The following is a 27,024-nucleotide window of genomic DNA, read 5'->3' on the forward strand; positions in this document are numbered from 1 at the left end:
GTGTATAAATTGTTTTTTCCCCAGGGTTTCTCAGTTCAGTTCTGTCCCACCATGCCAATCTTGCTCTTTTCCACTACTCCAGACAGACAAACGCTCTATCTTGATCAAGGCTGTTGTGTAGATGGCACCCCCTCCCCCAGGCACGCTGCTCGCCCTGCCACAACCCCTGTGAAAGGGCCATTCGACCCCCAAAGATGTCCTGACTGCCAGGTTGAGAACCACTGAACTAGATGCTGAGCCTTCCCCTGATGTTGCCTCAGGGCTCTGGGATTCAGAGGCTTAGTGCCTCTGCTAAATGTAAAGGTTTCTTTTAGTCACCACGAGAATCTGTCTAATCCCCTTTTACAGCTGTCTGTGCCTGAAGTCATCATTGCCTCCCCTGGCAGCAAATTCCACATTTTAATCGCTCTCTGTGCAAAGTATTTCCCTTTGTCCATCCTGAATCCACTGAATCTTGTGCATATTATTGTATCTGGTACTAGCAAAGTACAACAGGGCCACATCACCGTAGCTGTCTGAAACCAGCTTCAGACGCTGCGTGAAACTGGGAACTGGGAAACTGGACTGGGAGGCGTGTGAGGAAAGATCAATGGCAAATATGCTCATTCAACTTTTTCCTTTTCTGTTTAGGAGCAGGACTTGAGCTGCCTCCTGCAGTTCTTTGTGGGCCTTGGGCCACCGTTTGACTTTATTGGATTGGCCGCAGTTTATTGGAGGGCCGCAGTTTGACTACCCCAGAACTAAAGGCTTACTTTTTAAAAATTGAAAACTGGGAATTCAAAAGACCTGAAAGACATGTTGTTACAACAATATAGCAATATTCAACTGCCAATTAAAAACAAAACCCTGGATTTGGGGATGACTGGGCAAAAGCCATGGAAACCCCAGCAGGTGTGTGAATATGCCATCATGTTATGAGGAAGTAGAGGAAAAATCCATTTCACAGCATGCTGGTTCAAAATATGAAAATCTGGACAAGGAATATCTTGGTCTGATCTAGGGTGACACTTCTTAAAATTATGAACTCCGGGTCAGTAAACACAGATGAGATACACATGAACTCTCTCACTGGCAGCCTTCAAGCACCGGCTGGACAGAATCTTATCCTGGATGCTTGAGGCTGATCCTGCACTGAGCAGAAGGTTGGACTAGAGGGCCTGGATGGTCCCTTCCCCCCAGAGGGGTAAAATGTGAGTGGCTTCCTGCTGGCAAACACAGGATGGTCAATCTTGTGTTTCCAGCCCTTTACATGGGGAGACCCCTCCCACATTTTCCCTCTGTCCCATCAAGGCTTTTTGCCTCCTGACGAGGCTGCAAGGGAAAACAAGCCAAACCTCTCCCTCTGCTCCTTGGCTAGTCAATCACAGCCAGCGACCAATCACAGAAGAGCAGTTCTCTCGTGGACTGAAACTTTCTTCCCCTCCCCCAGCCCCCCCCCAATTTTTTTTAGAAGACACTTCCACGTTACTGTACGGTAATGCCATAACACAGATGCATCTTTAATAAAATCAGTACTGCCCCATTGCTATGGAGAAACACCAGAATGATACAGCATCCCTTTGGAATTCTAGTGTTTTTTGTAATTTATTTCTGTCTGGGTGGATTTCTGAAATGCTGGAGCCCAAGAAGACATTTTGTGCTAACGGCCTATGGTTCTATGATTCTATGAAGCTGTCTTGTACAGAATCAGGCCCTTGGTCTATCAAGGCCAGTATTGTCTACTCAGGCTGGGAACAGCTCTCCAGGGTCTCAGTCAGGGGGCTTTCACGTCACCTACTGCTTGGTCTTTTATCTACCTGTGGATTTGGGGCCAGTTTGATGTAGTGGTTAAAAGCAGTGGCCTCTAATCTGGAGACACCGGTTTTATTCCCCACTCCTCAACGTGCAGCCAGCTAGATGATCTTGGGCAAGACACAGTCCTGTTACAGCTGTTCTCACAGAACAGTTCGGTCAGTGTTCCCTCAGACCATTTCCGCACAAGTCATTTTCCTCAGCTCACCCTCTCTTTGTTCGCAGGGTTTATTCAGGCTTCCTGATGACATCGCCTCCCTTCCATGGCTTTCCTGGTGCAGGCGCAACTCTGCCTTCCCATTGTCCCATGATAAGGGAATGCAGATAAGTCCCTTTCTTATCGTGGGAGACCATGAGCAGTAAGTCGCAGCAGGGACGTCAGGAAGGGAAAATTCGGGCTGTCCCTTTCCCCACTTTATTGTAGGTTTATTACACTGTGGGGACCTATCTAAGAGGCCGAGGTGACTGTTCAGAGCACCAGGGCAGGGGGGGGCACCAAAAGAATCTCAGGATAGGTTTGGCCAAGTCCTGATCAGCCACAGCAAGGGGCAGTGAATGGTCCACCAATGCCTGCCCCTCCGGGGCACCTCATGATCAGCAACCCTGGATACTAGGCCATGCTTCCCAAGACTGGGTCCCTGGCCCCACCCGATGGAGGGACAGGGGGAGAGAGATTGGCCCCTCAGGTTTACACTGGCTGCCTTGCTAATGCCATAGTTCACTGCCTGCCTGGTGCACACCTGGTCACTGTGGAGGGCTCCCAAAATCATGGCCACCTAGGGCACCAAAGCCATGTCCATCCACCCCAAACTTTTATCAGATATCCTGTTCGTAGAGGACATGTCTTCTTTTTTTGGGGTGCCCGTCCTCTTTTCGGCTCTTAAAAAAACAAAAAGGACTTATGGGAATGTCTGTTTTGAGTTGGACGCCTAGGAATATTACTAGGTAGTACCAGTTTGGTATAGTGGTTAGGAGTGCGGACTTATAATCTGGCATGCCGGGTTCGATTCTGCACTCCCCCACATGCAACCAGCTGGGTGACCTTGGAAGCCACTTTGAGACTCCTTCGGGTAGAGAAAAGCGGCATATAAGAACCAACTCTTCTTCTTCTTCAGTAATATCAGGACTCTCTCAGCCTCACCCACCTCACAGGGTGTCTGTTGTGGGGAGAGGAAAGGGAAGGTGACTGTAAGCCGCTTTGAGCCTCCTTCAGGTAGGGAAAAGCGGCATATAAGAACCAACTCTTCTTCTTCTTCTTCAGTTTAAATAGTTTAAATAGTAGGGGGTGTCTAAAATGAGATTTGTCATAGTGAGCACTTGTTCGAAGTAGCAGTCGGTTAGGAAAGAGATCCTCTTTATTGCTTTTCAGAACATGGTTCCCGGGGGGGGGGAGAACTCATGCCCTGAAATTGCTCTGGCGCAGACCGGGAAAAAATAAGCAGGCCTCCCTCTTTCTCCCACCATCAACTGAGAGCGCCCCCATTGGACAACGGCAGCCGGTTTCCTCCCAGGAGCTTGCTATTTATTGCTTTCTTCCACGTAGCGCACAAAGAAGGCCACAAAGCAGCAGCCAAACAAGGCGATGGCAGAGGCGAAGATCACCACCACTACCACGCTGCCAGCGGCAATGACCAGGAAGCCAAGCCCCACCCCGACAATGATCTGGGCCAGCTGCACCATGCACGTCAGGGCCGCACAGTCGATTCCCTTTCCTCGGCCTCCCTCCGACGCCTCCATTTGGTTCTGGAAAAGAACACAGGAAAAATAGAAAGAAAGAAACGGAGCACAAGTCAGAGGAGGCAGAGTTCCAGAGATATGTGCTTGGCTGACCATTGCCCTCGCTTCTTGGGCTCCATGATTCAAATACGGTAAAACCTTGCTTGTCCGCTTAATGCATTTGTACCCCGATTTCTCCCCTCATGTGATGCTCCTCACCTCCATTTTATAGTCATGACAAGCCTGTGAGAGAGAGTGGGCAGCGAGAATGGGACTGGCCTGAGGTCACCCCAGATGTGTCCGTGAGGTTTTGAACCTGGGTCTCTCAGATACCCGTAAACACTCTTCATTACGAAGCTACACTGGCTGTCTTGACTCTTGCTGAACAAGCATCCCAGCCTGATATGCTGGTCCATTATGGGGTACAACGAAGTATGGCTACTACAACACTTAAATCCTCAGCTTTGGGATAGGTGTTTAGTACGGAGGGATAAGAGCCTCTTGTGGCGCAGAGTAGTAAGGCAGCAGACATGCAGTCTGAAAGCTCTGCACATGAGGCTGGGAGTTCAATCCCAGCAGCCGGCTCAGGGTTGACTCAGCCTTCCATCCTTCCGAGGTTGGTAAAATGAGTACCCAGCTTGCTGGGGGGTAAACGGTAATGACTGGGGAAGGCACTGGCAAACCACCCCGTATTGAGTCTGCCATGAAAACGCTAGAGGGCGTCACCCCAAGGGTCAGACATGACTCGGTGCTTGCACAGGGGATACCTTTACCTTTTACTGAGGGATATGGTGCCTCAGTAGGACTCAACAGCCCCCATGCCCACAAACTTGATGGCCAACTCAATAAAACAATGAGAACCATCAGCTCAAGTGAACTCTTCTCACATCACTTGCCGAAATTGCCCCCTGGCTGTTTTTAACTGTGGGTGGGGAATACCCCTATCATGGATCTGGCCATTGCAGTGGTTGCATCTAGCTCTGATTACTGCAGTGCATTCTACGTGGGGCTTGTGTCATCTTGTCTTTAGGGTGCCAGGTGCATCAGATCTATAATCATCTGCTTCTATGTAAGCTTAAGGTTCTGATCCTCCTCCTTTTGTGAAAGCACTTACTCCAAGCAAGTCTTTGTCCTCCTTTCAAATATATATATGCAGAAATAACGATTCATTTCCAGAAGAAGAAGAGTTGGTTCTTATATGCCGCTTTCCCCTACCCGAAGGAGCCTCAAAGCAGCTTACAATCACCTTCCCTTCCTCTCCCCACAACAGACACCCTGTGAGGGAGGTGGGACTGAGAGAGCCCTCATATTACTGCTCAGTCGGAACAGCGTTATCAGTGCTGTGGTGAGCCCAAGGTCACCCAGCTGGTTGCATGTGGGGGAACGCGGAATCAAACGCAGCTCGCCAGATTAGAAGTCAGCACTAACCACTACACCAAGCTGACTTTCTAGGACCTATCATAAAATTTAACAAGCCTCGTGGTAAATTTGAATCCCACAGGATACTTTTAAAATGCGAATTACATATACAATTGTTTTGGAAACCAAGATTGGTGTCTGGTATAATGCACATTCAATGGCAAATACAAGGTTTTTATCTTTTAATTGCAGTGTGAGTTCAAAGAAATCCAGTGTTCACTGGATGGATGCCCAGATATCAAAGGATTTTTTTGCTGTTGCTATCATCTACCATCTGTGACTCTCTTAAATGTTTTATTTTCTGACACAATTGAAACTTTCAAATATAGAGCACTTGACTGAAGGGCCTTCCGTGGAGGTTAAATGCATGCTCAATAGGAAACAAGAGCTCTTTGTGAATTTTAAACATTGCAAGGTTGTTTTATACTCCATTAACATGCATATTTTTAACAGAAAAACCTCTTGATGACTTTGACACTGTCCTAATTAATCTACAAATCTACCAATAACTCGCTTTCCCCCTGTTTGTCGGGCAAACTTTACCGGAGAAAGTTTAAGATAAAAAGCTTTTTCTATCAATATTAGAATTGGCCAGACCAGTTGAATCAGCAGCTAAGCAAAATAAATTGATTCTCTTTCAGACATCCTATGAAATATGAATATCAGATTTCTGCTTGAACATCTCTTAGTCTTTTCAGTCCTGCTGGAACTCAAACAGCCCTGAGAGATTTCCGTGGTGGTAGCTTCTTCTGATTGTGCTAGCCAGACGAATTTGGAAAGTTAAACAGGGTTCACTGCCTGAGACTTCCTCTGTTGAGGTCCCACCACAAAATTCAACTTGACTTGCATTCAGAAGACCTCCTGAGCTGTGCTCTAACCCAATGAAATTAACTGTCCATGGACGTAAGCATGCGCTTGGAGAACCATTTGGCCTTATTCTTTGGGATATATTGTAGCACATGAAAGCACAATGTAGTCCATCTTGGACTGCAAAGGAAAGTTCATTACAATGCATGGAGTGCATCAATGTGCATAGAGGTCTTCCTCAAGAATCATTTAAATCCAAAGTCATATTAGAACAATCTTTTTGACATTGTGCTCACTGTTAAATTTAATTTCTATTCATAGAATCCTAGAGTTGGAAGGGGCCAGACAGGCTCTATATTCCAACTCCTGCTCAATGCAGGATCAGCCTAAAGCATCCGGGAAGAGCCTTGCTGGATCAGACCCATGGTCCAACATCCGATGTCACACAGTGGACAACCCATTCTTCTGGTGGTCCAACAATGGGGCATAGGGAACAAGGCCTTTCCTTGATGTTGCCTCCTGGCTCTGGCACTCAGAGGTTATCAGACTCTGAACATGGCAGTTCCCATTAGCCACCAGGGCTCGTAGCCATAGATAGGCCTATAATGAAACCCACAGTAACAAAACACTGTTATCCTGCAGCAGCAAAGACAGTGGTGATTTCATTAACTACAAATCCAATATGAAATATGGGTTCATTCTAACTTACCTCTTCCTCCCTGTGATATTCGGCAATAAGGTTGAATGGGACAGTATATAATGTACTGGACATGACACCAAAGAGGGAACACAGAGCCAGAGTGGAGTAGATTCTGGGGAAGAGTCCAATAAAGCCAGTGCCCAGTCCAAAAAGCAGATATCCAATGAAATAAAGTCCCTTTAATCCTATGTAAGGTAGGAGTGCTTTCTGCAAATCTGTTAAAGGGAGATGGAAAAAGAGAGGATATTTAGTTTTCAAAGGTAGGTGTTTCAATCACAGAGCATGGAATGTCTCACAGCTTCTGCTGCCAACCTGCAGGTGGTAGCTGGAGATCTCCCAGAACTAACACTAATCCCCGGCAATCACTTCCGCTGAAGAGAACGTCTGCTTTGGAAGTTGGTCTCTATGGCATTATATCCTGTTGAAGGCCCTCCCATTCCCAAACTCCATCCTCCCCAGACTCAACCCCCAAAATCTCCAGGGCTGGTTCTGCACTTTGCTTTTTCCGTTGTTGATCCTGTTGAATTCAGATCGATTTGAACACTTCCTCCCCCCCCCCAATTGAAACAGAAAGTGTTCTGCACTTGACTGGGGAAGCTCAGAGCGGGGAAGGGAGCCAAGCGCAGCAGGAGGCTTTATTTCTTTTCCTGAATTAGTGTGGGGTGGGGAAGGATTGGAAACAGCAGCCTCACAGTGAACAAGGAGGGGGAAATAAATCCAAGAGGCAAATTCCTGCTGAGAGAAGTGTGGGCTTCTGGAGCACAGTCACTTTAAAACAGGGAGGGAAGCCTTGTAACCGAGAGCTGTGTATTGACTGAGAGGACAACCTGCTCCACCAATTGCCAGCTAAAGGATAAAAAGAAGAAGGAAGAAGGAAGAAGCTGCTCTCAAAGCAACATCCTTAAACTTCTGCACATCCAATAAAACCTCCTGTGGCCAGTCAGAGGCCTTGCTGGGCAAGAACCTCACTTTACCAGACCTGCTAAAAGCCATTGGTGGGCCCCGGCGGGAGAGGTGTCCGGCACCCTATGAGGGATTCTTGCTCTATGCCTTGATGGTACTTACAGGAGTAGAGTGAGGAAGAGATGGCATTGATGCACATCCCCCAGCATCCCATCTCGACACCCCTTTCATAGGTCAGGTACGCCGTAGAGTTATGAGGTGCATAGGGATCACCATTGAACACAATCTGTGGGGCAGCCATCAAAGAGAAGGAGAGGAAGGGATTATGTTGATTATCTTCCTGTTTCCCCCTTTCTCAGTAAACATACAGCTGAATGACTAGGGAGGGACTGTGAGCCAGAGAGGGGGAAAGAACCAGAAGGAAGACATATTGGATATTGTTGTTTTGAGGGATGCTATCTCATGATTTTCTTGTGAAATTGTATTGTGCGCTGCCTCAAGCCTGCTGGAAGAAGCAACCAGAATATGGCCCCTTCCAAATCAATGATTCTTTGAACAAAAATATTTTTAAATGGGTGGATAAATGAATGAGTGCTGCGTGAATGACAACATAAAGATCACGCTGGTCTATTATTGGGGATTTGAAAATGTTGTTTAGAAAATTGCTATGCTACTTCTCCAGGGTGCTTGTTCCTCAAGGTACAGAATACTGAAGGGCATAAAAATGGTATAACAACTTCTGGGTGGGGTATAAGAAGAGCCCCACTAGATCACGGGGATCCCAGGGATGCCCTTCCCTAGGTGGGACCTCCCAGACACCCATCCCCAGGTGGGATCCCCCTGAGTTGGAGGTCATCTCCAGACCTGCCATCAGTTTCTCAAGATAAAATGGCTGCTTTGGAGGGTGGACTCCATAGCATTAAACAACACTGAGATCTCTCCCCACCCCAAATCCTGGCCATTCCTGGCTCCACGCTCAAAGTCTCCAGATATTTCTCAGCCCAGAGCTGGCAACCCTACCGGAGACCTATCTAGTCCTACAATCTTGCTCACACAAAGGCCGACCAGTTGCCATGGATGGCCAACAATTGGAGTATAGAGGCCAAGGCCTTCTCTTGAAGCTGCTTCCTAGCAGTGGTTTTTAGAGGTTTGTATGAAACGTCTCACAGCTTATCCACCTGCTCATCTTCAAACTTGGTATATGCCATCAAGTGCCAACAATGTCCCTCTGATCTCTACATAGGGCAAACAGGTCAAACCGTCAAAGAATTAATGGACACAAGTCTGACATCAAAAGCCACAAGACTGAAAAACCTGTAGGAGAACACTTCAACCTTCCAGGACATTCTATAAGAGATCTAAGAAACTCATACTCATTGTTGGACCTCTTCTATGTGTTTCTGTCTAACCCCATGTAAGGCTATCTATGCTCCTGGCCATTCCTACTTCCACTGGCAGTGAATTCCATGGTTTGATTATTTGCTGAGTCAAGTTTTTCCTTTTGTCTCAATTTCATTGGGTGCTTTTTGAGTTCTAGTGTTTCAAGAGAGGGAAAGTTCTCTTATTCCACTTTCTCCACCCCATGTATAATTCTATAATCAACAGCTGTGTTCCTGCTTCTTCAACTTTCATCTCAACTGAAAATTCTCAGAATCTTTATCCTGTCTTCATTGGAAAAGTGTTCTGAGGACGAGTTTTAGTTTGGGGGGAGAGGATAAATTTCATATCTTCCCAGAATTCCATGTGGGAGCACGGTATAAAAACTCCCTATGTGGCATTCAGCAGTGCTTGGAAGACATCTGGCAGATTCCTCTCTCAATTTGCTAGCACACAGTGCTCAAGAAACAAAGTAATATATTGCTAGGAGATGCTAACAGAGTCCGCGGGTGAGACGGAGGGGAGTCACGGATCTGTAACAAATGGTTCATCTTTATTGTAAACAGGCAAACAGCAAATAACATTATTGCAGGCTCCAGAAACAGTTATTATTAAAACTAACATTTCAGTCTCGGAAGTTTAAAAAGACAGATGCTCTTTCAAATGAAATCTCCAGCTGCCCAAGAGACCCAGTAAAGGAGGCCTGAGGGGATCAATGCCTGCTCTCTGAAATCCCCCCTTTGGCTGTTTAACTCCAGATATTTATGGCCCTCAGTTTCATGAAACCCTGGGGTTTCTTGACAGACCTGGATGGGTTTCCCGAATGGGTGGGAGTTAATTAATTTTATTGCATGTTTTACATTTGTTAAACATTTATTGGGCGATATGATCATATATGTCCATGTCAACCCCTCCTCCCAAAATGGCCAACGATGGGTCTGCAGGGGGTGAGGACGGGAGGGGTCCTGGGTGGGCGTGTCCACAGCTCTGCTTCCCAAATCTATTCTACACAATCACACCACTTGTGGGGTTTCTCAAAGCCAGAAGAAGGTTTCAGGGGGTTCTCAATGATTAAAAATTTGAGAAAGGCTGCCATAAGTGAATGGATATAATAATCCAAATAAGAATGGAGTCAGTTTGCACCTAGAGGTGGTGGCAGATCATTGTCTTTACCTGTCCCATGAAGTCCGTGAAGAAGAGCATGTTGGAGAGGAAAGCCGTCCATCCCATCAGGTGGCTCATGCACAGACAACGGTAATGGGGAGGCATGCTTAGAAGTGCCTTGAGAAGGGCCTTAATGGTCACCTGCCTCTCATCCTGAAAGAAAGAATGAGCCAAATGTCTAGTTCAGAGCTTGCCAAAATTGTGAATGGAAGACAGAGATGCTGTCCTCCAAGTAGGGCCTGGGGATCTCCCAAATTATAGCTCATCTCCGGACTACAGATGTCAGCCTCCCTGGGAGAAAGTGGATGCTTTGGAGGGTGGATTCTATGGGATTGTGCCCCACTGAGGTCCCTGTCCTTCCCAGGCTCCACCCCCAAATTACCATGCATTTAGAATCATAGAATCATAGAGTTGGAAGGGGCCATACAGGCCATCTAGTCCAACCCCCTGCTCAACGCAGGATCAGCCCTAAGCATCCTAAAGCATCCAAGAAAAGTGTGTATCCAACCTTTGCTTGAAGACTGCCAGTGAGGGGGAGCTCACCACTTCCTTAGGAAGCCTATTCCACGGCTGAACTACTCTGACTGGGAATTTTTTTTCCTGATATCTAGCCTATATCGTTGTACTTGAAGTTCAAACCCATTACTGCGTGTCCTTTCCTCTGCAGCCAGTGGGAACAGCATCCTGCCCTCCTCCAAACGACAACCTTTCAAATACTTAAAGAGGGCTATCATGTCTCCTCTCAACCTCCTTTTCTCCAGGCTGAACATTCCCAAGTCCCTCAACCTATCTTCATAGGGCTTGGTCCCTTCCCAATCTGGACCTTGAAACACATAGTTGATTCACTCGTGTCACATCAAGGCATGTCCATAAAGTCAGCTTACCAACAGAAAGCTACAAATTCTCTCATTGGGATGTTTGGGATGTAACTGCTTTATTTAGAGAGGTTTTATGCTCCCAAATTTAAGGTCATTCAGCAGCCTTTTGATAAATGAGATATGGAGGAGGACAGGTTCCTTTACTGTGCTTCCTTTTCTCCCGTTTGGAGCTTTAGACAGCCTGGCATGGGGAGGAAGGGATGCCAGCCCTGGGGATCCCCTGGAATTACAATTCATCTCCAGACTACAAAGATCAGTTCCCCTAGAGAAAATAGATGCTTCGGAGGGTGGACTCTATGATATTGTACCCCACTGAGGTCCCTGCCTTTCCCAGGCTCCGCCCCCAAACCTCCAGGAATTTCCCAACCTGGAACTGGCAACCCTGTGCCCCACTGTTGGCACTGAACAAAGAAACAACATGGGGGGAGGGGGAGAAAGAAAAGCCCTTTCCCCCAGCATCAGTACCCTAGCTGAGATCAGCAGCCATCTGCCTTCCATACCTTTCTGAGGGAAAACCACACATCTGGAATTCCAGTCACAGGACTCCAGTATCAAATATAGATTGGTTCTTGCTTCTTAACATAGGGATATGACTTTCGTTCTTAAAATTTGTTCCCCTAAGCTGGGTCTCATAATGATGCTGCCTCTAAATTTATCCGCTGAGAAGGTGGTCAACACATGAATCTATCATAGGGTTTTCTGACCATGAAGGCCCCTCTGTGGTACTGTGGTGTGTTCTTTTCCCCAACATGATGGTTGGGGAGATCCCTCCCACCCTGTAACTGCCATTTTCAGCTCCGAGAGGGTAGAAAAAGGTTTGAATTTTTTTTTAATCTACCCTTATTTGAGCAATTTGACCTGCCTCATCCCAAAGTGGCCAGTGATGGGCCTGGAGGGGGTCAGAAAGGGAGGGCCTCCAGCCATTTAAACCTTTGCTGGCCACTTCTGCATGGCAGGGAGGTGTGGCCAGATGACATCACTTCCTGGTCCTTCAAAGCCTGAAAAATAGTTCAGCGGTGCCTCCAAGGTCAAAAGATTGAAGATGGCTGATTTGCGAGTGGGTATAAAACGTGTTTCCTTCCTCCTGGAGTTTTTGCTGTCTCTATGTGATCTTGAGTTTCTTTTCAAAATATGACAGACTTAAAAGGCAGCAGTGTTTTCACCTCCAGGTACATGGGGAAGAGACAGGATTTCAGGGCAAGAAGAGGCTCAAATGAAAACAGACTGACACATCAAACAAACTTTAGAAGCAGGACATTGTTGGACTGAGGGAGGTGATTTAAGAGATGTGATCCTTTGGGAACTGCCTCTGACAGACTGCCCAGCAGCTAAAGAAACACAAGCTCTTACCCAAGAAATACCACCTAACATGTATTATTACAGTTCACCTCTATCTAGTTTATTAGATATGACTGGCAGGAATCTGAATGTACAAATTTTTTTTCACACTGACTTCTTGTCATTAGAATTCATAATTGTCATAGAATTTTTGAAATCCTTCTACCATGTCAGACTAATAGACCATTTCCACATGAGGAATCTGCCCCTGGACAGCCTCTGTTTGCTGGTGGGTTTAAGCGCTCCCTCCACATGACATCACCTGCACCCTGAGGCTGTTCAGGGGCTGGCTCACATTTTGCCCAGATTTGTCCCCTCTCCATTTCCTGCTCTGAGTAATTTTTTTAAAAAACTGTGTGGTCCACTTTGTAGCACAACCACAAAGCTACATTGTCAAAGGTAAAATAAAATATTCTTCAAAGTGTCCATGGTCTTTTGGGGATCAGGCAAGCAAAACATGGCCCCATTTCTGCTTTCTGGAGGTGGGAAATGAGCTTCGGAAGGGGAGGGGTGATCAAGCATCCTTGTCCCAATCATACAGGGGTCTGAGCGCTTTGTTTTTCAGCCAACCATTTACAAAAAATTACCTTTTGGGCTTCACTTACCAGTGTCTCAGAAAACCACCCAGACATAAAGAAAGTCCAAAAGAACATGAATCCCCCCAAAAAGTGGGGGGAATGCTGTGTTGTTCTGGTATTTCTCGAAAGCAACACAGAAGTGTTGGTTTTTATTAAAAATATATCCGTATTACTGCATAGCAACGCAGAAGTGCCTTAAAAATTAATATTGGGGCTCGACGGGAAAGAAAGTTTCAGTCCGCAAAATAACTACTGTGCTGTGATTGGTGGCTTACTCCCGCCAAGGAGCAGTGGGAGAAGTTCAGCTTGTTTTCCCTTTCAGCCCCGTTGGGAGGCAAAAAATCGCAATGGGGCAGAAGGAAAACATGGTAGGGGTCTCCTGTGAGGAGGGCTGCAAATGCAAAAGTTACCATCTCGCGTTTGCAAGGACAAGGCCACGCACGTTTTACCCCTCCGTGCAGAAACGGTCTCAGTTTCTCCTGGCCATTCATTTCTACTCTGACTGGCAGTAGTTCTTCAGGATCTCAGGTGGAAAGGGTTTAATTCCCTAAGATCACAGGGAGGAGCCACAGGAATTAAGATCACAGGGAAGAACCATTCTGACAATCCCATCAATCAAAGCAGCTGGTCTGCCATTCACCTCTGACTGCCGCAGAGCACAAGAATATGAAGGGGTATATTCAGCAGCAGCAGCCAGTTTCACAGTGTGTTTGTCCAGGCATAGTTTTGTTGCATTGCTTAGCTAATAAAGAGATTTTCAGTTAATGGTTCATCTACTTGTAAACTGGCAATGGCTCAGGCAAACATACCATATTTACTCCAAAGAAAGGCAATGCAGAATGTAAGATGACCCCAACCCCCACCCCAAAAGAAGTTATATACCAAACACTTGACGTAATTGTAACTTTTGTCAAATAAAAACCCATTTTGGAACACTCTCGGGCGCACATCATCTAGCCAAGGGGATCTGAACTCATCCAGTGCATCCAGTTCATAGAATCATAGAATCATAGAATCATAGAATTATAGAATCATAGAATCATAGAATCATAGAAGGGGCCATACAGGCCATCTAGTCCAACCCCCTGCTCTACGCAGGATTAGCCCTAAGCATCCTAAAGCATCCAAGAAAAGTGTGTATCCAACCTTTGCTTGAAGACTGCAAGTGAGGGGGAGCTCACCACCTCCTTAGGCAGCCTATTCCACTGCTGAACTACTCTGACTGTGAAAATTTTTTCCTGATATCTAGCCTATATCGTTGTACTTGTAGTTTAAACCCATTACTGCGTGTCCTCTCCTCTGCAGCCAACAGAAACAGCATCCTGCCCTCCTCCAAGTGACAACCTTTCAAATACTTAAAGAGGGCTATCATGTCCCCTCTCAACCTCCTTTTCTCCAGGCTGAACAGTTCTCGACAACCTCTCTGTCCATGTCAACCTGCCACCCAGACACTATACCTTGCCTACTACCGTCCCTAGAGGTGTCCATATTATTAAGGGAAAACACAGAGACTAAGCCTTTCTGCTTTCTCTCTGGCCTCTGTCAAAGTCTCTCCATCTCTCCATCTTCACCCAACAGCAGGCCTATTGCCTGGTTAACCTGACATTTGCTCCTCACATATCTGAAAGAGATCAATGAAGCAGCTGAAGTGTGTAGAAGCCCACAGCCCTAGTTGCTAAACAGAGACGGGCAATAACAAATCACCTTTGTTTGGCTCTTGCCTTGAAAATCCTTCCGTCTTGCCATAATATTCCTTTTCTACTAGTGGGTTTGGCACCAGAAACCCTTTCCCTTCCCCAAATATCATCTTCCAGTCTGCTTTCATTTCAGACAACCTGATTTTGTCTAGTGGAGCTATTCTGTGCCCTGTAGTTGAGATTTTTAAAAAAAAAAGAAGAAGTGGGAAAGGTAAATATCACAATACAAAAAAGGTGCTATTACCTGGGCCTCCTGTTTTTCACTTTGCTTCCCTTGCTGAGATAAAGTCTGTATTTCCTTATAATCTTTCTTAAAGTAGCCGTTCTTAACTGTTCCTATGGAGCCGTATTGATAGGGCTTTGCTGTGTTCAGCGGGTGCTTGGATTCTTCTGAGATGATGGCAAGCGATGCTTCGGGGATACTGCACAAATGTACGGTCAGACAGATCAGGAACACCAGAGCTGCGTAAAAGAACATCACCTGGAATTCTGTGCCCAAATATTTTCCCAAGACAGTGTGACCCCAATCAATGGCACCTGTGAGATATCCAAGGGCCCCTCCTAGACCTAGAGAAAAAGAAGAGACAGGTCCACTAAGGAACAGTGGCAGCTTATTTGTGAATTTTATAGACTACCCCAGCAAATTTTGCACTGGCCCAAGTAGTCCAAGCTAGGCCCATTCTGCACACATAGGATAATGTACTTTCAATGTGCTTTGGCAGCTGGATTTTTCTGTGCGGAACAGGAACATCTGCTACTAAAGTGCATTGAAAGTGCATTATCTATTGTGTGCAGAATGGGCTTCTAGTCTCATCTCATCAAATCTCAAAAGTGAAGCAGGGTTGGCCTTGGTTAGTAGTGGGATAGGAGACCTCCAAGTAAGTCAGGGGCGGCATGGAATGGCAAGCCACCTATGAATATCTCTTGCCTGGAAAAACCCACAAGTCTGCCATGGCTTGAAAGCACTTTCCACTATCAGCAAACTCTTGTTTTATTCCTGTTTCTTGCTTTTCCAGTCATAAAAGCCTCATAGCATGTTAAATGTTTTAAGAATGCATTGCAGCATATGTATAATGCCAACTAATTTATAGTGTTTATAAACCTATATTCCTCCCCTGCCCACCTGGCCTCCATTCCAGCCTCACATATATATATATATATGTGAGGCTGGAATAGCATGTCGACGAAAATAAGAGAGTATTTTGGGATAGTATCAAAGAAATCAGTGTGGAACAGATGCACACTGCTAAGTTTTTAGGAATGAAATTTCTATCTCCTGTTCCAGAATTGGATTTTCCTTGTAGAGGGGGCACACCAAGGACCACCAGTAGGGTGCCACCTCCAGATTCCTGGAGATTTGGGGAGGAGATAGACCTCAACAGGGTATAAGGCCATAAAGTTCACCCTCCCAAACAGCAATTTTCTCCAGGGGAACAACGTTACTATAGATCTGAAACTCAGTTGTCATTCTGGGAGATCTCCAGGCCCAACCTGTGGGTTGGCAACTGTGGCTGCCAAGCAGAAGGTGACTGTTTGAAGAAGAAGAAGAAGAGTTGGTTCTTATATGACGCTTTTCCCTACCCAAAGGAGGCTCAAAGCAGCTTACAGTCGTCTTCCCATTCCTCTCCCCACAACAGACACCCTGTGGGGTGGGTGAGGCTGAGAGAGCCCTGATATCACTGCTCGGTCAGAACAGTTTTATCAGTGCCGTGGCGAGCCCAAGGTCACCCAGCTGGTTGCATGTGGGGGAGTGCAGAATCGAACCCAGCACACCAGATGAGAAGTCCACACTCCTAACCACTACACCAAACTTTGCTTAACAGACTGAAAGATGGGGGCAAGGGAGTCTGTTTGATGTTATACTTTTGACATTATGGCCAAACACAGCTGATGCAGCTCTAGGAAGCTCTAGGAAGCGTGGCCAAATTGTGGCTCTCCAAAGACTACAATTCCCATGATCCCCTGCCAACACGATGCCACCCTGAGACTGCAAGGATAAAATCCAACAGAATTGGACTTTCAGCCCATGGCAAAGTTTCTTCTGCCTTTATTGAGCAAGCCACTATGCAATATTTTGCTACCCTTAAAGGTAATTTCGGTAGAGCTATCAGCTGGGGGAAGACACATAAAGAATTAGTCTTTTTTGCCTTCTTTATTTATACGATATTGGCAAAATATATTGGGTGCGACTATCCTGGTAAAATTGGCAGTATAGGAGCACATGATCAATGGATTCTACCATCCCTGTCTAACATGGACATAAATGAAAAGCATAAGAAACACGTGTATACCTGCCTTCCATCAGAGCAGATGGTAGGGCATTGAACCGAGCTAGAGTAAATGCTCTATGATGTGTAGGGCACTCTAAGGCAGGGGCAGTCAACCTGTGGTCCTCCAGATGTCTATGGACTACATTTCCCATGAGCCCCTGCCAGCAAACACTGGCAGAGGCTCATGGGAATTGTAGTCCATGGACATCTAGAGGACCACAGGTTGACTACCCCTGCTCTAAGGAATCTAAATACCTTAATGGGAAAAAGGTTGATACCACTCGAGACTTTTCGGTGAGAGAAGCAGAGAAACAAAGAAAGCTCTTTTATTCAGTATGGTCTTCTCAATTGACATCTGATTACTAGCTTTAATAACGTCTGCAGTTCTTAACATTTTAGGCTACCTTTGGTATTTCATTTCTTGTGACCTCACTGTATTTTTGTTGCTTTTAGCTATATATATATATTTAAATTTCAAGGGCCACTTTGTCCAAATAAAAAAGCCTATTGATTTTTGACAAGCAAATGAAATGATTTTCAAGCTGGCGATGGCAAATAACAGTTTATTCCACTATAAACAATCCTCAAAATCTCAAAAACATCAAAACAAACGCCTAGGTATTTTTTTGTTTTCGGTATCTTCGTCAGTGATATAAGATACTCTTTAACCTTTAATAATTAGTAGTAAAGAGGCCATTGGACTGCAAGTCGAACAAACCGGTCAGTGCTAGAGGAGATAGCCCTGACTGCTCCTTAGAAGGCCAGATCCTGAAGATGAAACTCAAATACTTTGGCCACCTCCTGACTCCCTGGAGAAGAGCCTAATGCTGGGAGCGACCGAGGGCAAAAGAAGAAGGGGACAACAGAGAATGAGGTGGCTGGATGGAGTCACTGAAGCAGTCGGTGCACACTTAAATGGACTCCGGGGAATGGTAGAGGACAGAAAGGCCTGGAGGATCATTGTCCGTGGGGTCGCGATGGGTCGGACACTACTTTGCACCTAACAACAACAAAGAGCATTTACACTTGGTGATGCTAATTTGTAGACCTCTGTATAGTGGACACTGTAGAAACATTTGGACATTGAACCACACACATATTACCTTAGGATTAGGTTCATATCCTTCTGATATATGATAGGAATTCATTTAAAGAGGGCTGATTATTATCTTACATCACTGACGAAGATACCAAAAATGAAAAAATACCTAGGAGTTCGTTTTGATGTTTTTGGAATTTGGAGGATTGTTTATAGTGGAACAAACTGTTATTTGCCATCGCCGGCTTGAAAATCAATTCGTTTGCCTGTATTATGGCTGACGGGTCTTCACCTATTGATTTTTGACAAGCAAATGGAGGAAGAGACTCCCTAAGGCTTGGTGGTTCCAAAGGATGATCCTGGCGGAAGATGAGGCGGCTGCCCACGTCCCCATCAAGAAACACGCCAGCCCGCTCAACGTGTCCTCCGCCCCGTTACGAAACCTGAGACGGATTTATCTGCCCTTGTGACTCTGAAACTCTGGCTGGGCTCAGACAAGTGAACCATCATCATTCCTGCTTTCATGTCTCTTGCGCAGTCCGAAAACCGCAAAAGCAAACAAGCTTATTGTGAGAACGGTGAAAAACCACAGGCCCTAGGGTTAGCTGCCTAGAAAGGTCACAGCCTAAAAGGACAGCGTCTATTTATCCCCCACACACACACACACCACACACAGACATGTGAAATAACTCTGCAGGGATTTGACGTCACAGGCCCTGGGGTCGCCACGCAGCATAACCTTCTCTTTGTGAGATCGGCAGATGTTCCGATCACATGGTGCTGCCTTTGTTCTCTCATCATCTTGAGCGAGCCGACATGCAAAGCTGGCCCAGGGAAGGTCAAAGAGAGAGCATCTGAAGACCCCGTGTTACAATTATGTCAAGACCCCCCCCCCCAAAGCCTCCATTTTCTCCAGACTAATAATATCTGTAGTCTGGACATGAGCTGCAATTCTGGAGGATCCCCAAGTCCCACCTGGAGGCTGGCATCCCTAATGATAACTACTGCCATTTCTGTTGTCCCTTTCCTCTCCACGGTGAGAGGTTCTCAAGGCAGCTTCCAGTAATTGAAACCACAATCTAGAAATGGTAAAACACATCAATCAAATGTGAAGGAAACAAAGGCAGCATAAGAGATGGCCATGCAATAAAGGTAGTGCCATCAAAAGAAGCAAAGAGAAGCCTAAGCATTCCATCTCAGCAGCACGCAGAATGAGCAGTCTCTAAATCAGGCTAAATGAAAACAACAAGAAGTCTTCCTGCTTGTTGATTGGGGTGCTAGTAACAGTGCTTAGGGCAAGTATCATTTCCCACCTGCTGTTTGAGATCCGGGGGAAGCTGGCAAAGGAGTGCCGGTTTGTGTCCTTCGCACACTCGGAAGTGACATTTAATACGCAGCACAGCCTTGGTTTACTCAGAAGTAAGCCCTACTGCATTCAATGGGACTTACTCCCAAGTAAATCTACCTAGGATTACAGCCTTAATTTTTTTTTTAAACAAAAACCTTTGCTGTTGTATCTTCTCTGGCTCTCGGCTAGATTTCTGTTCTTGGAGTCAAAATACCAATCTGCAAAACAAACAAACAAACAAAGAATAAAAAATAAAAAAAGAAGTCCCCTCCCAAGCAATGGCTGATCTTTTAGCCCGGGCAGGAAGGACTTCCTTCAGTCCCTGGGGAGCCTTCTTCCTTCATCTGAGGAATGGCAGCTTGGAGGCCCACAAGCTGGAGGAAGACTTTGCTTGGTGGAATGGGTCAGCATGGGCAAGAAAATGGTATAGTGGTTAAGCGCCAGTTTAGTGTAGTGGTTGACTCAGTGCTTGCATAGGGGATACCTTTACCTTTACTTTAAGAGTGGCAAACCCTAATCTGGAGAGCCGGCTTTGATTCCCCACTCCTCCACCTGGGTGACTTTGGGCCAGTCACAGTTCTCTTAGAGCTGTTCTCACGGAGCCATTCTGTCAGAGCTCTCTCAGTCCCACCTACCTCACAGGCTGTCTGTTGTAGCAAAAGGAAGGGAATAGTGTTTGTAAGCCGTGTTGGGACTCCTTTTGGGTAGTGAAAAGCTGGATATAAAAAAAACCCAGCTCTTCTTCTTCTTCTAACAGGAGGGAAGATTTCTTAGCCTGATTTGTGTTTTTTTTTTTAATGGTGTGGTTTGTTCCTCAAATACGGCTGCTGGAGGAGCTGCAGTCACAAGATGACTCGCTCAACAGCGCTCGTGACCAAAGCTCAGGATCAGATGATTAGTTCATTCAAGAAGCTTAGACAAAGAGAGAGAGAGAGGAAGAGGGAAAGAGCGGGAGAGAGAGGGAGGCATTCTGGGCACCAGCCGCTGCTCCCCTCCCCCAAGGGACAGCCAGTCGGTCAACAGTAGGGCTCAGCCTCCATCCCCTGTTACCTGTCAGGAGGGCATGGTAATGGAGGCCCTTCTCCTTATCCTGGTGAGAGCAGACGTCAAACAGGTAGGCCTTGATGGGGCCGTCGATGAAGTCTGCCGCAAAATCAAAGAGCACCACCCCCAGCATGGTGATGACAATGGCCCAGGTCCTCTTGGTGCCCCTGTCGGTGATCAAAGCTGCAAAGGAAGGAAGGAGGAACACGTTGGCATCCATCTTGGCCTGGTGTGACTGTCATTCGTGGTTTTCTTAAGCAATGACATCCTAGGGTCGCTAACCTCCAGGTGGGGCCTGGAGTTCTCATGGGATTACAAGTATTCTTCAGGCCACAGAGATCCATTCCCCTGGAGGAAATGGCAACTTCAGAGGGTGGATTCTATAGAATCACACCTATTGAGCTTCACGCTCTATGGTTTCCAAATCATCAGGAATTTCCCAAGTTGGTAATCTTATGTCATCCAACTATATGCATGGGCTAATTTGCAAATCTTTGGCATGCCAGAGTACATGCTCCCCAAAGAGCTAAATTTGAATCCAGTAGCCCCTTAGAGAAGGGGTCTGTGGACCCCTGGATTCCATGGGAGCTCTGAAGGGGTCCGCAGGAGCTCTGAAGTGGCATGGAATGGGGGAGTCGGGCTGTCTTCTCAGCTCCTGCTCTTCTCTCTGGCCTACAGGAGGTAGAGCAGGAGGGTGGGAGGAAGGGACAGAGAGTAAAAGGAAGACTAAGGATGTGGGTAGAGATGTCACTTCCAGGGGTGTGGCAAGGGGTGTGGCCAACTGGCACCACTTCTGGGGCTCCTTGAAGTTTGAAACATTATTTGAGGTTTATGCCTTGACACTCAAAAGCTTATAACCCCCCCCCCCAAAAAAAATGTTTTTGTTGTTTTCTAAAATGCGTACTGGACTTGAATCTAGCTCTTCTATTGAAGACGAGCACAGCTACCTTCTGAAACTATGTTTTCCAAAGGATTCTTTCAAAGGTCAGAGCAATTGGCCCTTCTTTTTAAAATAGAACAACCTAGAAAAGTTGCACCTTTGAGACCAACAAAGATTTATCAAGGCATGAGTTTTCGAGTGCAATGCTTGCACTCGAAAGCTCACGCCTTGAATAAATCTTTGTTGGTCTTAAAGATGCTCCTGGACTCTGATTTTATTGTGCTACTTCAGACCAACACTACTTCAGACCAACACTCATTTGAATCTAGAAGAAGAAGAAGAAGAGTTGGTTCTTATATGCCGCTTTTCCCTACCCAAAGGAGGCTCAAAGCGGCTTACAGTCGCCTTCCCATTCCTCTCCCCACAACAGACACCCTGTGAGGGAGGTGAGGCTGAGAGAGCCCTGATATTACTGAAGAAGAAGAAGAGTTGGTTCTTATATGCCGCTTTTCCCTACCCGAAGGAGGCTCAAAGCGGCTTACAGTCGCCTTCCCATCCCTCTCCCCACAACAGACACCCTGTGAGGGAGGTGAGGCTGAGAGAGCCCTGATATTACTGAAGAAGAAGAAGAGTTGGTTCTTATATGCCGCTTTTCCCTACCCAAAGGAGGCTCAAAGCGGCTTACAGTCGCCTTCCCATTCCTCTCCCCACAACAGACACCCTGTGGGGTGGGTGAGGCTGAGAGAGCCCTGATATCACTGCCCGGTCAGAACAGTTTTATCAGTGCCGTGGCGAGCCCAAGGTCACCCAGCTGATTGCATGTGGGGGAGTGCAGAATCGAACCCGGCATGCCAGATTAGAAGTCCGCACTCCTAACCACTACACCAAACTGGCTCTCAGTTCTAGAATCTAGAAAAGAGAGTCACCCTGGGCTTTTAAATACAGCTCCGCCCCCAATGACATAAACAGAGGCCATGTGTTTTTTGAACAGTGAACTTAAAAGTAAGAAGGGCAGAGTCCTCCATGCTGCCCCCCATCTCTCAACCTAGTTCTCTACTGCCCATGGAACTCAGCAGAAAAGAAATGTGCTGGGGTGTGTGTGGAAAAATCATCTGTTGAGATGGGCAAGAATTCCCCCTCTCCCAATGAAGCTTATGGGCAGTAGGTTCTGGACAGACACAAGGAAATACTACTTTACAAAGAAAGCAATCAAAATGTGGCATTTGTTGCCGATAGCTGCAGTGAAGATGGCCACAGGAATAAACTGCCTTAAAGGGGATCGGAGAGAACCATGGAGATTCTCTAGCCATGGTGGCTGAGAAGAACAGCTACATGCAGAGGTACTACTAAGCCTGTAAAACCCAGAGCCAGGAGGCAACACCCGGGAAAGGTCAGAAATGGGCAGGATTTGGAACGGGGAAGGACCTCGGTGGAGTATAATGTTATGGAGTCTACCCTCCAAGGGAGTCGTTTTCTCCAGGGGAACTGATCTCTGCCCCTGGAGATAAGCTATAATTCCAGGAGTCCTCTTTACTGCAGAAAGAGGTGGGACAAAAGGAGCAGAGGGCACTGATCAGAATAGTGATGCTTGCCCAGGTTCCCAATTCACTGGGGAATTCAAAAAGAGACCATCAGACTGCCGTTTGACAGGCCTGAGTGTATTTTGATTTGTGGCCAGCGATGCACACCAAAAGACTGAATTAAGTCCGAGCGGAGACATTCCTTTTCAAAATAGATTTATATTCTTAACACTCACGGAATGGGACTGATGGATTTTCAACCACATTCTCTGGCTTTACACTGAAGTCTATTTAATTCCGTTAATTACAAGGAGACAGGAGCAGTTGCAAGGCTCCAAGCAATTTGTAAAAGGTGCTGTGAGATTCAAGACGGTGAGTAATCCCATTAGTTTCTTTAAGGGGATTGCAGAGTTAGCAGCAAGCAAGGTTAGTTTTCCACGGCTTTTCCACCTGCTTTAGAAATACCTTATCAGCCACTTGTCAGAATGGCTCAAAGTCCGTATACCTTGGGTGATTGAAGAAGCTGATGTTTTATACCCCACTTTTTACTACTCAAAGGAGACTCAGAGCAGCTTACAATCGCCTTCCCCTCCTCTCCCGACAACAGACACCCTGTGAGGTAGATGGGACTGAGAGAACCATGACTGGCCCAAGGTCACCCAGCTGGCTGCACGTGGAGGAGGAATGGGGAATCAAACCCGGTTTGCTGTATTAGAGGGCACTGCTCTTAACTAATACACCACACTAGCTTTGCCAGAAAAAAACAATTCTTGAAACCCATGGAGATTGAGTTTTACATTCAGGACGATAATGGATCATGGGAGCCGTCGGAAAATGGGTGCTCCAGGTGCACATCCCATGTTATTCTATCAAGATTATTCTCAGAAAAACACTGTTCAGATTGCAGGACATGCCAACTAACTTTATCACATGAAGTGATACCTTTTTGGGCCTTCATACCTTTTTGGTATGAAACCATCATACCTTTTTGGGCCTGGTGGCAAAGGCTTGCCAGCACCCTGGAGGGACAATATTGTGCCCCATCATGAGTGGAAATGTGCACCTGAAGTTGTCGTGGCATGGTGTTTAAGAACATCAACTGGTAAATAACATCCTACTAACTAAGCTGGACACTTGTTTTATCCAGGCTGTTAGTAACCCTAGATGGCTCTTGCCTGTGGGATAAAATTCCCCATAAAATTCCCCAGTTATCCCTCACAGTGGCGAAAAAACTCCATCCCTCACCTGCTCAGTAAACTGCCAAAAACCTCATGCCTTGGGGAACAGTTGGAAGGGGAGAGGGCAGCTATTCTAGCCCCTTCGGAGTGGGTCCCCAGATCCTAATGGCCCTGGCCTCAACCAAACACCAGGCAGAAGAGCTCCATTTTACAGGCCTGCAGATCTGGGAAAGCCCTCAGCAATCCCAGTGTTCCGCAGGGCCTGTAAAATGGAGCTCTTCCACCAGGTATATGGTTGAGGTCAAGTGCACAATGATTTTATTTTATCTGAAGAAGCATGCATGCACTCGAAAACTTATACCTTATGCCTTATAGCAGGGGTAGTCAAACTGCAGCCCTCCAGATGTCCATGGACTACAATTCCCAGGAGCCCCTGCCAGCAAATGCTGGCAGGGGCTCCTGGGAATTGGAGTCCATGGACATCTGGAGGGCCGCAGTTTGACTACCCCTGCCTTATAGTATACCAGCTACCCACCTGGATCTAGTATCTGAATAAGTGTGCATGCACATGAAAGTTTATGCCAGTGGTTCTCAATCTAGGGGCCGGGACCTCTTTGAGGGTCGAATGACCTTTTCACAGGGGTTGCGGCAGGGCGAGCACCTTGGCTGGGGGGGGGGGATGCTGCCACTGTTGGCACTCCTCCTGCAAGCACCCCTGCTCAGCCACCAGCCGCTCCAGCAGCGCCCCCGGGGGAAAAAAAAACAATTTATATACAATCATGACCCGTGGATCTTCACGCCATTGGTCAGTTTTGGTTTAATTTCTGTGAAAGGACACACTTGCATAATTTTATGGTTGGGGGTCACCACCACGTGAGGAACTGTATTAAAGGGTTGCGGCATTAGGAAGGTTGAGAACCACTGCCTTGAATAAAACTTGGCTGGTCTTAAAGGTGCCGCTGGACTCAAATTTTGTTCTGCTGCTTCAGACCAGCATGGCTACTGAATCTTGCATATTACCATCTCCTCCTTAAACCCCCCCCCTTCCCCCAAGCAACAACATCCTTAAGCCAAGTCACCTTTTTCTGATACTTCAAGTCAAGTCACAACCAACTCATGGCAACTCTAGGGCCACGGGGTTTTCAAGGAGAGAGATGAGCAAAGGACGTTTTCCAAAGCACTCCTCTGCATCTTAACCCACCCTAACCTTTTTTGGTGATCTCCCCTCCAAGCTCTTATCAAGGCCTACTCTGCTTAACTTCTAACTCAGGCTAACCAAGGCGGTTCAGGCTGCTCATGAATTTCTACCACTCTGGGGAAAAAATAAAATCCCAACCTTTTCTGGCCCACCAAGCCAGAAGAGCTTTGCTCTGCCGACCCCCGTGCTGCTCACTCACCTGAGACCACCGTTTCACCATTGAGGTACAAAGCCATTCCTACCAGCATCATAATCCCCAGGGCCAGGATGTACGGCCTCCGCTTGCCCCAAGTCGAAGTACAGTGGTCGCTGGCTGAGCCAACGACAGGCTGAAGCACGAATCCGAGGATGGGGCTGATGAGCCACACCAGACTGTACAGGCTTCTGGGGAGCCCCACGCTGAGCAGCACGGGCGTGACGAAGGCAGCCTCCACCGCATAGCAGAACTCTCGGCCGAACATGGCCATGCTGTGCATCACCAGCCTTCCGGTGGGCTTCTTGGGGGGTTCCACTGGCCCAAAGGGGTCTCCTCCAGCCAAGGACTGTAACATGGTTTCTTCTTTCCCAGCGCTGCTTTCCATGCTGGCCATGCCCAACTCCCTGGGCTGGGGGAGCAGCCCCCCCAGGTCCTGCTCCGTTAGAGTCATTGGACTGGCTCCTGGGAGCTTGGTGTTTTGTCCGGCATGGATTCTGGCCTGGTGTGTAGGAAAGAAAGGAATCTGGAGGAGGGGCATGCATACTTTTCGTGGCTCTGGAATCACAAGTTTCACAAAGGGGGAGAAACAGGGAGGGGGGAGTATGTGTCTGAGATTAGTGTAATTAGGACTCCTGGCTAGCTGGAGACTTCCCAGCTCTCTATGACTGGAGGATTATCTTCAAGGGGTGGGGGGGGGGAATAGGCATCATGTGTGCATACAACTCTCACACACAGAGGCCCAGTTAGCTGGAAGGCATTTTTTTAAATGTTGCTGTAGCTGAATAATCTATGGGAACATTGCTTCCCATTTAGCAAGCCGCCAGATTGCTGTGGCCAGACACTATTTTTTGTATGTGTGAGAGTTATGTGAGGGGGGAAAAATCCTTGTTACTCCTTGGCTTGTGGCCATCAAGGATCTGCACAAAGCAGCTTCAATTTGATCGTTTTTTCTATAATTGTTCTCATTCTACACTATTGCCAGATTTGTGACATTTGCTTAAGCGCATAACCGTTTCTTATTTTTAGACTGTAATTCATGCACATGCACAATTTTTTTAGCAGGTATGTCAAAAGGTTTTTAAAACCCCCAAAGTTTAACTGACACCTGTAAGACCAGCTAAGTTTTATTCAAAATATAAGCTTTCGTGGGCACGTGTGTCTCTTCATATACGAAATGGAAACTACCCATTCATGCATATTACATGAGGGCAAGCAGTAAATTAGCATACAGCATAATGAAGGTGCTTAACAGATTCAAGGACCAAACAGAAATAACAAGCTAAGTTTATATGGCTACAATTTGTTTGGGCTTAATTCCAGGGGAAATGTAGTAAAGGAAATAAATGTCAAAATTCATGTGCAGATATCAAACATTTCCATTCTGATGTATGCCGATTTACTTACCTATGAACTGGTAATTTCCACTTCTGAAGAAGTGTGCATGCACACAAAAGCTTATACCTTGAATAAAACTTTGCTGCCTTAAAAGCTGCTACTGGACTCAAACTTTGTTCTGCTACTTCAGACCAACACGGCTACGCACTTGAAAAGACCAAAAAGCAAGCCTTTATGACCGTGCGTGGACATAGCTTCATGTGTGACTATTTCTACCTACATGTGATGGCTAGATATTTGCCTGACCTTTCCTTCATATATTGGTTATTCTAGATTTCACCTTATCTTCCAGCATACCATATGTCAAATATTTCAATTTCCTTTCAAACAAGCTCCAGTTGGTTGCTTTTATCAGGGATAGGACAACAGTCTAATGAAATATTGTATTGCTTTCAATGTATTTCTTCACCCACCTTCTGCATTGTATGTTGTGCCTTGGACAGTTTTCATTGACATAGATAGTTCTCTGTTTGCCTCGTTTTCCAACTGTGTAAATTTAGTCCTACTTGTAATCAGGGCTCTCTCAGCCTCACCCACCTCACAGGGTGTCTGTTGTGGGGAGAGGAATGGGAAGGAGATTGTAAGCGG

At 46.5% G+C, this 27,024-nt stretch overlaps 1 protein-coding gene across 4 annotated transcripts; it reads right to left on the minus strand.

Moving 5' to 3' along the window:
• Positions 1–1,516: 1,516 nt before the first annotated feature.
• Positions 1,517–26,996, minus strand: SLC45A2 (solute carrier family 45 member 2). 4 transcript variants are annotated; one of them, XM_077346935.1, is made up of 9 exons: positions 26,850–26,996; positions 25,045–25,540; positions 20,076–20,252; positions 19,181–19,243; positions 14,613–14,935; positions 9,887–10,030; positions 7,499–7,622; positions 6,443–6,648; positions 1,520–3,534 (listed from the first exon to the last, which is right to left on the minus strand). In XM_077346935.1, exons 1-9 carry the CDS (start codon positions 26,856–26,858, stop codon positions 3,310–3,312), a joined length of 1,767 nt encoding a protein of 588 aa, XP_077203050.1. In that variant the 5' UTR covers positions 26,859–26,996; the 3' UTR covers positions 1,520–3,309. The 4 variants fall into 4 exon arrangements, with proteins under 4 accessions (XP_077203052.1, XP_077203053.1, XP_077203050.1 ...); XM_077346937.1 differs by lacking the exon at positions 20,076–20,252 and having other exon boundaries at positions 1,517–3,534; XM_077346936.1 differs by lacking the exon at positions 19,181–19,243 and having other exon boundaries at positions 1,524–3,534; positions 26,850–26,994.
• Between the last annotated feature and the right edge of the window lie 28 nt (positions 26,997–27,024).

This window comes from Paroedura picta, chromosome 7, assembly GCF_049243985.1.
Source record: "Paroedura picta isolate Pp20150507F chromosome 7, Ppicta_v3.0, whole genome shotgun sequence".
Taxonomy (NCBI): domain Eukaryota; kingdom Metazoa; phylum Chordata; class Lepidosauria; order Squamata; family Gekkonidae; genus Paroedura; species Paroedura picta.

Excerpts from the sequence above, each read along its gene's own strand:
- SLC45A2 (XM_077346935.1), bottom strand. Across the intron at positions 10,031-14,612 it reads GTGAAAAACAGGAGGCCCAG|GATGAGAGGCAGGTGACCAT; the intron begins GTAATAGCACCT and ends TCTTTCTTTCAG. Across the intron at positions 7,623-9,886 it reads TCACGGACTTCATGGGACAG|ATTGTGTTCAATGGTGATCC; the intron begins GTAAAGACAATG and ends GCTGCCCCACAG.